Raw genomic sequence first — 13957 nt, forward strand, 5'->3', positions numbered from 1 at the left:
GTAAATCGTTTCTATGGCTAAATTAAGATCGGTTCCTTTAGTTTAAGAAAAGAAAAGGCTTCATACATTCAGTCAACGAGTGCATGTGCTTTCACTGTGTTCGGTCAAAACTTGCTCATGATCAACAGGTACGTACTAGTAATATACTGCTTCAGCGATGTCTAGCGCAGAGAAAACTCAGTGCTCTCTCCGTCCAACAAAAGATGTCTCAACTCTGATTAAATTTGAATGCATCTATATACTAAGTCATGTTTAGATACATCCAAATTTTGACAAACTTGAGACATCTTTTGTTGGATGGGATGAGTACATGATTTCATTTAAGTCTCGTTTTTTTTCTTTCAAAAAGGAGACATTCCACCGACCACTGCATAAATCAATGCACACAGCCATAATATTATTGAATCTCAAATAGGAAACAAATCTCAATTATTACAACTCAAAATGACAACAAACTAAGAAATCCTCCGTGTTTCTCCCAAGTTTATCGCCCTCTGTCACATCCGAACAAAGAGACCATTCGGTCTCAGTAAAAAGGGTTGAAAACAAAACCACCGATTTATGTAACAACGAGAAGTCTGCAAAAAAATATTAAAAAAAAGAAGAGAAGAAAGAATTTTTCTTTCCCCAAAACGGAATAAGAGGAAAGGGTTAAAGTAGCATATAGCCCTTAGCGGACAGAGTTGTGACCTGCGACACTCCAAATTTGAACCCTAGGCGTCCATTTTCAGCCAGTTTTGGGCTTCAAGTTTAGCCCACGAGCAGAGCTGCCATTTCATGCATCAAGCCCAAACTTAAATTACATTTGGCCCAGAACAAATTTTACATCCATTCAGTCTCTGTCACCTCTCTTTCTGATTTCATCTGAACCGATGATTTTTTGTTTGGTTCAATTCTCCTTTTTTTTAACCGATGTTCACCTCAGCTTTCAGAATCATTTACCTGAACCCTGAAGTCAGTTTTTTTTTTCTATCTGCATTTGTCTTTTCCCAACGCTCACTCACTCGCTTGAATCATTTGGTTTTGGAGCCGAACGGAGGGAGGCGATAGACCAGACCACCACTTGCAACCATGCTGTTTGCAACCACATGGTGCCCCCTCCCTTTTGTTTGTTTGTAGGGTAACAAATAATAAACACCACACACACTTTTGCAGATTCTACTTGTCACAATGGCAGGGGAAGGGGCCCAGGACGGCAGGGCAGGCAGCCGAGGCTTGATTTGGTTGCTTACCTGCAGGTTGCAGGCAGGGGGTCGTGGAACGTCCTGACAAGTGTTTTTTTATCCTTACCATTGCCCTTCTGAGGGTTAGTGTGTACCCTGCAACGCTGTTTCCTTTTCATGATAGGGTTTTTTGTCCGTGGCTCCGGGCGGGCAGAGTGGACAAGTGCTAGAGTCTGAATCTGCGGGTGCAACTTGCAGCTTGGCCAGCCGGTTGTTTTCTCTGCTGGTGCGTGTGGTGTGTCCGTGTCCGGCTTTGGCTAGAGACCATGCCGCTTTAATAAGGAGAGTAAATCTGATGCATATCCGGCAATGGGAGAACGTGTTCATGATCAAGTACCTAGAATACCATGGTGTCACACACGTACTTATATAGAGCTTATACTATTTATTATCGCGGACAGTTTTAGCTGAAATGCGTGCATCTTATATATTGTAAAGCCATCTCTTATTAGCAAGTCATGACATACTGTTTTGTAATACAAATTAATTCACTATAGAAACTGTCTGGGTTTGATCTAACCTAACTTAGGGAATTCACAAAGGTACACTCTCTTAGCTGAATTTTGTTTGAATGTTGTTGACATGGGGGAGAGAGAAGGCAGCATAATTGATCATATACCCCGTTTGGTCATCCTCCAGTGGAATCACATACTCGAAACGAAGTCGAAGGGGATCAGGCCGAGTAATCCGACAATTTGATTTGGGGCAAAAGGACACCATTTTGACTTTAAGAGGTAGCGATGAAAGATTTGCGGAAGATGCGAGGAGGACAACAATATCACACCCGCAGAATATTTTAATGTAAATTTAAGTCAAGCAAAGCAATACAACAGAGAAATAGATGACCAACATGAGGCAAAACTGACCAAAATCCAAAACTATAAATAAAGTTAGGTACAAGTAGGCGGCATTGATCATAGAGCAAGTTAATTAAGCACACTTTGGATAACAAACATACATATGATTAATACATACTCCTTTACAAAAAGGTTGGCGTTTCTGGTTGCATTAAGATTAAGATGGGACTTTGACCAATAATAATTCTATTAATACGTAATTTATATAACAAAAACCGCAATATCATCGAGAACTTGAAGACGAATCTACCAATAAAAATTTCATATCTTAAAAATAGATATTAATTTTGGTCAAGTCTTGTCTTAATGAAACAAACACGCCAACATTTGTGGAAAAGAGGGAGTAATATATAACAAACATTTAGTTTATATGTTACAAATTAATTGTTTTTTCAATAATCGTAGAAAATTATGTTAGTTGCGAGAAAGAGATTAAAGATGTTATGCGTGGGTTACCGTGCCAATATAGTTAAAAATGTAAAGAACTGATCGGACCGTAAATTAGAGTAGAAGTTTAATAAGTAAAACTATTTTTGAATATAAATATAAGTAAAACTTTGGCTAAATTATCTAGACTGTCTATTTTAGTCACGAACCAAGCGCAAAATTAGATCAGCCTCGTTGTAAGCATGATACAACAGTAGAAACAATCATGCAGAACTAAGAACGAATGGTAAAACTTTATAGTCGAAACTATTTTTAGTACGCATGCATGCTGACGAGTGTAGGCAGCATTAGATCTGGTTCACTACAATAGCATACCAAAATAGAGTATCCCTTTTTTAAAATTCTCTTAATCAACGAGTTATGTATATTCTACTACGGAGTATTTTCCAATGAGTTCTGGGTCAATCTTATTTATTTCCACTCTCTCTTTTATCAGTTTATTTGAATATTCCTATTTTCAACGACTTTTAAATCAATTCCATTTATATTCACTCTCTTTTATCGGCTTATTTATTTATTGCCAATAGCATCAATAGTAGTATCATTTGTTTTGACAGGGTCAGTTGGTATCATCAATTTATATCAGCTCCACCGCTACATGCACATCCGCGCCCTAATCTGAAAGTCAGAAACGACTCTACGTGTAACCCGCGGGGCTGGGTCAGGCCGACATCGACGTGGATCCGGTCAAAAGCAGCAAACTTACGGCTGGAGATGCCTCCACGCGCAGCATCGGACGGCCAGCGCGGCTCCATATCCTCCGCCGCCGCCTGCTTTATTTAGCCACCCTCCTCCCAGCCCCTCCCGCGAGCTGCCACTGCTCCCTCCTCTCCTCCTCCTCTTCCCTCTTCTCGCCTCCAAATCTTTTCGTCAGAGGGCCTAGCCACCGCTCGGACAGCTCCGCGCGCGGCGAGCGATCCAGGCGACCATGCAGGCGGCGACGGCGGCTAACGGCGGGCCGGGTGACGTGCAGAAGCAGCAGCAGGTGGGGGCGCCGCCTCCGACGGTGGCGGCGTTGGCGCCGCCGCCTCATTGGGTGGCCATGCCGTTCGCGCCACCCGGGGCCGCGGCCATGGTGATGCCGCACCAGATGGCACCGGCGCCACCCCAGTTCGCGCCCCACTTCGTGCCGTTCCACGCGGTCGCCGCCCCGCCGCCCCCGCCGCTGCAGCCGCGGCCGGCGCCCGTGGCCGTCGCGCTGGGCTCGCCGGCCGCGCAGGGCGGCCAGGAGGAGAACAAGACCATCTGGGTCGGCGACCTCCATTACTGGATGGACGAGAACTACCTCCACAGCTGCTTCGGCTATACCGGCGAGGTGAGCACGCGCGCCCTCTCCCGAGTCCAGATCTTGCCCGCGGCCCCGCTGCCCCCCGAGCCAAAGGCCAAAGCTACGGAAAAAAAGGAAACATTTTTCTTCCGCTTACCCATGGTTTCCCTTTTTCTTGGATGTGACAAGCCTGTGACATAAATGTGTATTAATCCATGTCCCAGTTAACTAAAAACAACATTTGAATGCGACGACAAGTTACCGAAATGCGATTCGTGTCTCGGGTTACGCGAGGTCTGGGAGAGAGAGAGAGAGGGAGGGGATCTTAAGACAAGGTAGGTAGTTGCAGACTTGCAGGCGCGGGTACAAATGATTGGGTCACTGTGGGGGAAAAGGAAATGGCTTAACCGCTGGGCAAACGGAAGGCATGGATCTACGAGCTAAAACTGGAAACTCGCAGTCCCCTCGTTTCACTAGATTGGCTGCGGGAAGATACCTTTCTCTTCCTGTACTGGTCATTAGAAATGTTCGGTCTGATGTGCCAGGTTGCCTACCTTGTAACGGCCGGATTCCTGATGCACAATGGCCGTACAACTGTTTCATCCCTGATTGGTCGATTTTAATTTGGCAGTGTTGCATTGGGATGTGCTGTTTTCATGATAAAACATGCATGCTTCTTTTGTGCAGAGAAACTATACAGAAAAGGGAGCGTTGTGGTGATAAAATTACATTTTCTAAAACAACGCTGAATCAGCTAGGAGCTTAGGGAACTATGCTTCTTTCATCGAAAAGAAGCTAGGGGCTTTAGACATTAGAAGAAATGAGCGCTCTCCATTCGGGTTAGAATCCAAACTGAGGTTTTCAATTTGTAATGAGCGGACTGTCTTTTCCTTTCCTATGCGCCAAAATATCATTGAGCTGAACATAGAAATGATTATGGTATAAGCTAGTTGCATTTTCAACTATTCCTATGAGAATATGGTGCAAGCATTAATCAAGATGATCACCTCCAGAACAATGGAGGATGTGATGAAAGATGGTGTGCATGGAAGAAAAAAAAAATCTTTGTGCTTTTAAGTTTTGCAACTAAGCTGCAATGTGTCTTCAGATGCAATTCTACATCCCTTGCCTTCTCTACATGACCAAACCTATTTTTTTTCCTCCAACATGCGCTGAGGCGTGTGTCATTTTGTATTTTAAAAAAATCAAACTTGTACTAATTTGTTTGAAATATGATGTAGGTTGTTGCCATCAAGGTTATTCGTAATAAGCAAACTGGACAATCGGAAGGATATGGATTTGTAGAATTCTACAGTCATGCTGCAGCTGAAAAAGTACTTGATGGTTTTGCTGGTCATATAATGCCAAATACTGACCAACCTTTTAGGATAAACTGGGCATCATTTAGCATGGGGGATAGGCGTTCAGACATTGCTTCAGACCATTCCATATTTGTAGGCGATCTTGCTTCTGATGTCAATGATGCCACATTACTAGAGATTTTCTCCAGCAGGTACTCCTCTGTTAAAGGTGCAAAAGTTGTCATTGATGCTAACACTGGTAGATCCAAAGGCTATGGTTTTGTGAGATTTGGAGATGATAGTGAGAAGACACACGCCATGACTGAGATGAATGGGGTGTATTGCTCTACTAGGCCCATGAGGATTGGTCCTGCGACTCCAAGAAAATCTTCAGGTTCAGTTCACAAGTTTCTCAATTGGTATATGCTCTGAATATAATTTTATTATTTTTGGCCCAACTGAAAGATTGTTTCTTTATTTGGTTTTATTCCTTCTGTGCTAACTTTCGTGTTCTACTGAGAGAGTGAGATTGTGTCCAGCTAAAGCTTATACTATATGTCCATAACTCTCTATGCAAATTATTAATCTGACTGATACATTTCCTTATGGTTATGGGTCGAGATTCTTATTGCTTTAATCATTCTTAGCCTCCCAGGTCGGTCTAGTTTGCATGGCAGTGTGGAACTACTTTTAGATGGCTCTACTCTTTAGCATCACATCTGCCTCTCTTTTTGTGCAATAAATTTTTGGAAGATTGTTTTGTATTGGGATGAAGAGATTGGTTGATACGGTGGCTAAAACCCCTGACAATAATAGTAGCGTGTTTCCTTGATTGGCTAAAACTCCTTACAATGCAGAAGTATTTGATCTCATCGATTGGCTAAAACCCCCCACAATAACAGTGGGCTGTTTCCTGTTGAATGACTATCAACATTTTTCTCCTAGATAAATTTTCTATTTTGGAATAGCTGTACGTGTTTTCTTTTTCCTAAAAAATTCGTTACTTTAGGTAATTCTGGGTCCACTGGTTCATCTGCTCGATCAGATGGAGATTTGACAAACACAACAGTGAGTACAGATGCATTTGCCGTACCTTGCCTAACATCACTAAAGCTCTCCACTTATCATCATCATTGTTTAACTGTCCGTAGGTATTTGTTGGCGGGCTCGACCCAAATGTTAGTGAAGATGACCTTAGGCAAAGCTTCTCCCAGTATGGTGAGATTTCCTCGGTGAAGATTCCTGTTGGGAAACAGTGCGGCTTCGTGCAGTTTCTTCAGAGGTATGAATGATTAGCACATACTCCCTCCGTCCCATGTTAAGTGACGAAATATTATATGTATCTAGACTTTTTTTAGGTATAGATACATACATATTTTGGTAGATTTGAGTCACTTAATATGGAACGGAGGGAGTACATTTCACTTCACCACACGTATTACATTTCTGCTCGGTTAAATTGCATCTTTCATCACAATGAAATCTAATTAATTGGTGCTGTCAACATTTTTCCCTTTCCCAGAAAGAATGCAGAAGATGCACTACAAGGGCTAAATGGGAGCACTATTGGAAAACAGACCGTACGCCTTTCTTGGGGTCGCAATCCTGCAAACAAGCAGGTATCGACATGCTCTTCTTGTCATATCCCGAATCAAGGGTTTAGAACTACGAATACAGAAATATTTTAGACCCTGTGGAGACAAACAAATTTCAAACATTTTGGAATTATTTCAGAAAATTTCATCGAATTCCAACGATTGTGTTTAGTTTGAATCTGGTCTGATTGAGATACCAATATTTAGGTACCCCTTGAATGCACTGAATTTTTGAAATTTTTACCCTGCTCCCAACTGTTAAATTTTGAACTGTCCCCGAACCGTAAAATTGTGCAGCAAACATGACTCAGGAGCCTAACTCTACTGCATGTCTGCATCTCTTCTTGGCAGTTGCGGAGCGACAATGGCAACCAGTGGAACAACGGGATGTACTACGCGGCATCGCCATTCTACAACGGCTACGGCTACCCGGCAGCGCCGTTCCCTGATCCGGGCATGTACACAGCCGCCGCCTATGGCGCCTACCCGTTCTACGGGAACCAGCAACAGGTCAGCTGAACAAGAGTAGCACAGGCCGATCACTCAAAAAAATTGGAGGCTCATTCACGCACGAGCGGTAGCCGTAGCTCTCGCTAGAGGAAGAAGATGGTAGACGACGGCAGTTTCTTAGGTGAGCTAGATGTAGTGACTGGTTATGTAAAGTACATTACTTATTATTACGAGAACTAGCACCACTAAGACACGTATTGGCTCTATCACCATGGCCTGCTGGATTCTTCCAGGGAAAAAAAAATCGGCCTGGAGCTTCGATATTAATTAAGGTAGAACAATAAGTTATTCAATACCTTGGTGTGCTGTTTCTAGTCGATTTACCTTTTCTTTTTACGAAGAAGATTGATTTAGCTTTTGAAACTGAGTTTTGAACTTGACTAATAATCTAGACCCAACTTATACAGTAATGCAATTAGGATAGCCAAATGAGTTGGGTTTGAGTGAGATTCATTATGCTTGGCTAAGCTTATACGGAGCATATCATAATTCTTGTGTTTAATAACTAATTTGCTTAGATAACAAAACAGTATTACTTTTTTTTAGGGAAAACAGTATTACTGTTTGTAAAAGGAATAAGGGTTTCTTTTGAGGAAAGATTGGAGCAGTAGCATTGCTCTCTCGGCTTGCCATGACGGCCCCATTTGTACGCTCCTCTCACAAAAGCAAATGTGTACTTTCCCTAAAAAAAAGCAAATGTGTACTTAAATTGCATGGGAATATGATGAGGGAGGCCAAATAACAACTTGTTTCCTCAACTTATTTTATCTCTAAAGGTTGCATGTACAAGCGAAAATACAACGGAGCGACTACTATGGTGCTCTCACTCTATCTAGAATTGTAAGGCGCATACTTCCTCAAGATTATTTTTTGTGGGGACATGCCCATCAAGATTTATCTTTGACCAACAATTTTATTCAACTCTATGTTGATAAGATGGAGCTTTTCCTGTTTACTTTGTCGCTTACAGTTCTGGAGCTGGCTGTGCTTCTGTTTGTTGCTTTCCTTTTTGCACTGTCAAGGCTTGGACCTTTTTTTTTTTACCACAACCAAGGCTTCGACCTTTTGTAGAACGGCTGGTTTCTTTAATAAAAATCGGAGAGGGAAAACCTCTCTTTTTTTAAAAAATGTTGAGGGATAAGATGGTTTGAACCATATGAAAAATCACTTTTAAATGCTAAGGGTTTTTGTATCAGATAATTCACTTGTAGTTGGGCTAATCGATGATCAAAGTCAAATCTCGAAAGGGTGTGAGTCTTATATTTTTGTATTTTCAAGAGCATTTTTACAGTACCCTGGCACTCCAAAAACGCATCTGGAAGTACCAAACACATCTAACCGTTCGTTTGCGAAGGGTAATTTGGTGTTTTCCCCTCTGTCATCCCAATTTTGAGAAGTGGCCAGCAGCCCCGACCCGTGCCCAGAACCAACTCGATTGATTGTCCTCATCACCGGCCGGCGGCCGGTACTCCTCTTCTCCGTGCGATGGAAAGCGATCCCTGCTGCCTGCGCAGCCGTTCCAATCGAGCCGCATAGGAGCTGCCTCGGGGAGCTCCCTGTGCTGAATTCGCTCGACCTGTGAAACAACGAGCTCACCGTCGACGTTTCAGTGCAACTGGAGAACCTCAAGCGGAGCCTGTTCAACCTGTCCAACAACCGGCTCACCGGCAGCTTGTCTCCTCTGTCCTCTCTTCTCCAGCAACATGTACGATCACAGGCTCACAGCTTCCTCGGGAACCCTGTGCTCTGAAGCAGCGTGTGATCCAGCATGGACAGAGGAGCCACTGCTGGCTGCCGGAGCACCGTGTCCATCCTCACCGTCGCCGATGTCATACTCGTCCATGGCGTCTCGTGGTTCTACTACAAGTACCGGAGCCTATGTAATCGGCGCTTTCGTTTTGTTTTTCAGATGGCGGCGGCTTAGATTGCAGGAAGATATTTTTTTTAATTACAAACAAATATCTAGTTTATTTAGAAAAAATATCCTCAAGCAATTACAATTTTACCCTACAACTGGAGGTACTCCGGTGGTTTTCGACTCGGTACTCCGTGTGATTAACAATGGAGTACCATATAATACCGACCATTAGATTTGGATAAACGAATGATCCATATTAAATCCGGGGTACCGTAAAAGAGCTCATTTTCAAACATATTGTTACAACTAAAATGCAGGAGCACAACCGTTGGAGAGTTTTTTGTTCTACATAGGTCACTCATTAAATTGATTGTTTCACAAAATAAATGTAATTTGTAATTTATTCACACATTTTCACAATAAAATTCTTACACAAAATGTGATCTTACACAAAGGCACCATTTTTCTTTTTTTGCAAAACAAAGCTACCTGACTTTGTGGGCGTTCAAAGAATGAGGTTGCGAAAGTACCTAAATTAAGCACCCACATTGCACATACAAAATCCATTTTCAAATGAAAATCATGAATTTACAGGGGAACTTTCTTGTCTCATATGAAATTCACATTTGCAATCATAACTAATCAACATTGGACATATGCCAGGATTTTTTTTTCTTTGTTAATTTGAGGTCGTATCATAAATTTATTCAAAAGAAATACATGACCACATATAGGAAAGTGAACCTTTCTCAAATGTAGCCAGATACAAGTATTTATCCAACCAAAATGAAGTAATAAACCTTCTGAAGAAAAACATGAAGAGAGCTCAGACATTAGTACACTCATGTAGTAAGTGACAACTCCATCAACGCGATAGCACTTGACCAAGATCGACCGATTTTTTATGGATGGAATTTATTGTGGGCATCATGAATCATTTCTACTGTTGTTCTTGGGTGTAAGGCGGAAGCATCCCTTTCAGGAAAGAGCTCAACATTACCAACGCTCTCTCAGGCTGGAAGGACGGAACCAGATGGCCAGCTCCTCTCACCGATAGAAACGTGAATCCCCCAGCATACTGCTGAACATAGCCTCCCACCTGTATCCGTACAAGCCATAAGAATCAAGGTGAAGGATCGTCTTAGATAAAACAATCTTTCGATGCCAATAGGAATTTACCTCCTCCTTTGCTGTCCACGGGCGCCATGGAGTGGTGACAGGGAGGCCGAGGTCTTGGATAGTAAGCCTCGTCGCTGGAAGCGAGCACACGGAGTCGAAATCACCACTGAGAAGTGCAGCCAAGTTTGTTAGTACTAAATGCTGAATGAAGTGTCTGAGAACATTATTTGAGTCAAGATCTGTTACCTGAATATCCAAACGGGAAGCTTGCTCTCGATTAAAAATTTGAGGGTTGGGAGCATGGACATCGGCGCATCTTTCCACTGCAAGTTTCTGCAGAAATCACATGATCGAGTTCAGTGGGTGAAAAACAAGGCCGGGCCATTAATCAAGTAATGATACATTCGCATGTAATTCGAGGATCTTACGTGCAGCCTGCCCACTTTGTCGTTCTAGCGTGGAAAGCGTATTGCACCGCCGGATCATTGAGGTAAGCATGGGTAGGATAATCACTGCATGGATCATACCCAGGTAGCTGCAATATGAAGAGAAAAAGATCGAAATATGGTTAGCAATTCAGAACTTGACTATTTATAGTGGAAGTAAGAATTCTTAACAAAGTGTTTTTTAAATAAGTAGTGTTGTCTTACGTAGCCACTGGGGTAATATGCTCCATTGGGCGCGTCAATGCAAACCGGAGCATATATGTTATAGGCATCGATTTGGCCAACCACAAACGCATCCAAAGCGCCGCTGCATGCCCCCGACTCTCCAAATGTATTACTACCACCCAAGCCGTCAAAGTCGCAATTTTTGCTGACATTTGCGTAGACCTCATCCGACATCACCGCGTGGGTCCAGTAGAAGTTAACTGCCCCCATGATATTCCTGTTTGCGTCAAGATATGGATTTCCAACCTTCAAGAGAGACGAGATTTTTAGCCCCCTTTTTTTTACCATATAAATATGTTTCATATCATTATATATAGCTTGTAAATTTGATGTACATACCAGGATGCCCTGCAAGTTTATGATGGTTCTGTTGTGATATGTGTTGTGGAACAGGATGGTGGCAGCAAGCTCCGGCACGTAGTGCCCGGCAAAGCTCTCGCCGGAGATGTAAAAGGCGCGGTTTTTATACTCGGGAAACCTCTCGAGCCAGTTGACGAGAAAAACAAACGCGTCGTCTGCGGTTCTTTCATCTCCACTAAGATCGTAGTCGGAGGATGTGTTTGAGTAGGAGAATCCCACACCGGCGGGTGACTCCAAAAAGATCACATTAGCCACTGTCATTATTGATTTTCACAAGCAAATCAAATTAGGAGTGTACGTCCCGTGCTATATCCAGCTGTGATCCATTGGACCTGCTAATTAAGGCAGTTCCAAAAGGGAAGGATTAATGGTTAATTTCGTTACCGTTGTTCCAGGCGTTCATGTTTCTGACTAGCGTTTTATTGTCTTCGCTTACACGGAACGGGCCGAGCTCTTGCATTGCTCCGTAGCCGAGCGATGAGCATCCCGGTCCTGTGGATAGATTCGTATGCAAACATCACTAGCATGATCAACAACTCGTAAAATAAAGCAACTTGCAACAAATGCAATTAACTGTACGTGAACTACTACTCATGATGTACAGAAAATTTATACAAGAGAGATGTTTATCATTCTTTTTATTTTGCGAGGAAGAGATGTTTATCATGCTAACCTCCGTTGAGCCACAAGAGGAGTGGCTTCTCCGAGGCACCGGAAGGCGATTCGACGAGGTAGTAGAAGAGCGCGCGGCCGTTCTCCTCGTCGACGGTCACATACCCACCGTACTGGTTGAAGTCGACGTCTTTCGGCTGCCCGGGCAATGCCGTGATCTTGTCCGCCGCCTTCATGGAACTCTGGTCCGAAACAGAGCTCTCTGCACTCAGGCTGGCGGCAAACCTGTCGGCTACATTACGGGCTCTAAACGTGTCGCTGCTGCTATCGCTGGTCCTTCTCGACGAGATGAACTCTTTCAGGCTAGCCTCCTGGGAGGCATTGGCTGCGTGCAGTGCTGCGGCTGCCGCCACACAGATGAGAAGCAGCTGGGAGTAAAGAGACAGGTTCTTCATCTTTGATGAAGATGGTTTAATCGTTGTCTGAGGGATATATCGTTGTCGACAGAGTTTATATAGGCGCAGGCGGCAGGAGGAAGGGGTCATGGCGTACTCTGAAACAAGGAGGTTTGGGTTCTTCCCTGTGTATGTTTCGGGTACTTACGGTGCATGTGCAACAAGTTTTCCTGGCTTTGCTTGCAGCTGTGTGCCATCGTATGTTTTAGTTAAAGCCTTAAAGGAGTATATGCTGTTGTGCCTTGTTTCTGCTCGTGTTTTGCTTGATGGAAACAGCCCCATGCATGATCTGGTTGAATTTACATGCAGCCGGCTATTGAGAGCGAACGGTGCATGGTTAAGCCGTTTCTTCTGCTTCTAGTGCAGGTTTTTAGCCAGTTCTTTATGCGCACTTCTCTTGTATACAACGATGATTTGGAAGGTAATCCATGGCAACTTGTGTGTGTACTGTACGTCAGCGAGGAAATTTTCATTTGAAGCCATTGAAGGTATATGCGAGTCAGCGAGTGCCAAATGGAACTCTGGTCCATTTGGGCATTAGAAAATTAGTCCCGGCAGCAGTAACACATCATACAGTTCTGCAAATAGAAGGGAATATCCGACAGCAAAGTCCATTTTAAATTGTAAACCAAGTCTAAAATAAACTCTGACTTATCGATTCTTGAAATCAACACACTGTTATTATTAATCCCGTTCGATCCCGACCTTCGAAAACCAAATCTTGTTTGGGAGAGCCAGATTGCTGAAAATATAGACAAATCTCGGGATTTTACTAGGCCGCTGGCGCCATATATCATGCTTGAAGCGTAATTTCATATTGTTTGGGAACGCGTTGCTTAATTTAATATTTTGTTACATGCGATCAAACCAAGAGCAGATGAAGATGACAAAGGATCCGGGAAGCAACATGATCACCAACCTTTGCAGCGGAGAATCGACTGACGGTGAAGTATGTTTCAGATTCCTGTAGCTAGGTTATATCTCCCGACCACGCGCCTACACAACAATCGAGGTATAACTAAGGCTTCGTTTTGGCAGTACGGTGGATTATCATAATCCTGTTTTTTCATGTGATTTTCACTATTTTCGTGTTTGGCTAACCAATTTTTTCCTACTTTCATGTTTCTTATACAACAGATTATAAAATAAGTTCAAGGCAGCACGGTTCAGCAATGACAAACTGAATCCAAAAGGACAAGATCTTCTGTGCGGGCCTTCACAACAATCGAGCCATGAAAACTACATCTCCATCCGCCCATATAACAAATAACAACCGCATCGGTGATCGGACCATCGACAATATTACACGACGCCGCAAAGCGCGCGAAACCAAGTATCTGCTTTTGGATGGTCAGAGTTGTGATTGTCTAGATGTCCCCTTAAATAATGGCTTTTGCTAATTCTCAGCCGACCGAGAAATAATTATTATTTCTCCGTCGACCTTCTCAACCGTCGGATCAGCTTGAAGATCCGTGCTGGTGCATGTCTCAGTTCTTTTTTCTGTCCGTGTAGGTGTGTACTGTGTACTGTTCTTTGGGCTAGGGACAGGGGAGGTTCATGGGTTGAAGTGTTGTGGGCTTGCTTCTGTAAGTTGGCTACGTGTTGTTTTTAATCAAGCCTGGAGTGTTGCTAGCTGAATGTGTAGTCCTAATCAAGGTTTTTCTTATCCCGTGTAGGCTTGA

At 43.2% G+C, this 13957-nt stretch overlaps 2 protein-coding genes across 2 annotated transcripts; one reads left to right on the forward strand and one right to left on the reverse strand.

Annotated features, from left to right (window-relative positions):
* The first annotated feature begins 3322 nt into the window (after positions 1–3322).
* Positions 3323–7517, forward strand: LOC100825555 (polyadenylate-binding protein RBP47). Its single transcript, XM_003578200.4, has 6 exons — positions 3323–3842; positions 5036–5489; positions 6105–6163; positions 6247–6377; positions 6618–6714; positions 7042–7517. Exons 1-6 carry the CDS (start codon positions 3456–3458, stop codon positions 7207–7209), a joined length of 1296 nt encoding a protein of 431 aa, XP_003578248.1. The 5' UTR covers positions 3323–3455; the 3' UTR covers positions 7210–7517.
* Positions 7518–9697: 2180 nt separating this feature from the next.
* LOC100831767 (putative serine carboxypeptidase-like 23) lies at positions 9698–12301 on the reverse strand. Its single transcript, XM_010241085.2, has 8 exons — positions 11882–12301; positions 11593–11700; positions 11188–11462; positions 10828–11094; positions 10606–10712; positions 10424–10510; positions 10238–10343; positions 9698–10157 (listed from the first exon to the last, which is right to left on the reverse strand). Exons 1-8 carry the CDS (start codon positions 12273–12275, stop codon positions 9999–10001), a joined length of 1503 nt encoding a protein of 500 aa, XP_010239387.1. The 5' UTR covers positions 12276–12301; the 3' UTR covers positions 9698–9998.
* Positions 12302–13957: the final 1656 nt, after the last annotated feature.

The sequence above is a fragment of the Brachypodium distachyon genome, chromosome 4 (assembly GCF_000005505.3).
Source record: "Brachypodium distachyon strain Bd21 chromosome 4, Brachypodium_distachyon_v3.0, whole genome shotgun sequence".
Taxonomy (NCBI): Eukaryota; Viridiplantae; Streptophyta; class Magnoliopsida; order Poales; family Poaceae; genus Brachypodium; species Brachypodium distachyon.

Bases quoted from the DNA above. Each gene is read 5' to 3' on its own strand.
- LOC100831767 (XM_010241085.2), bottom strand. From the start codon at position 12,275: ATGAAGAACCTGTCTCTTTACTCCCAGCTGCTTCTCATCTGTGTGGCG. The intron at 10,511-10,605 runs GTAAGATCCTCG...TGATTTCTGCAG, and splicing joins ACAAAGTGGGCAGGCTGCAC to AAACTTGCAGTGGAAAGATG. The intron at 10,158-10,237 runs GTAAATTCCTAT...GTACGGATACAG, and splicing joins CGTGGACAGCAAAGGAGGAG to GTGGGAGGCTATGTTCAGCA.
- LOC100825555 (XM_003578200.4), top strand. From the start codon at position 3,456: ATGCAGGCGGCGACGGCGGCTAACGGCGGGCCGGGTGACGTGCAGAAG. The intron at 5,490-6,104 runs GTTCAGTTCACA...TCGTTACTTTAG, and splicing joins GACTCCAAGAAAATCTTCAG to GTAATTCTGGGTCCACTGGT. The intron at 6,164-6,246 runs GTGAGTACAGAT...AACTGTCCGTAG, and splicing joins GAGATTTGACAAACACAACA to GTATTTGTTGGCGGGCTCGA.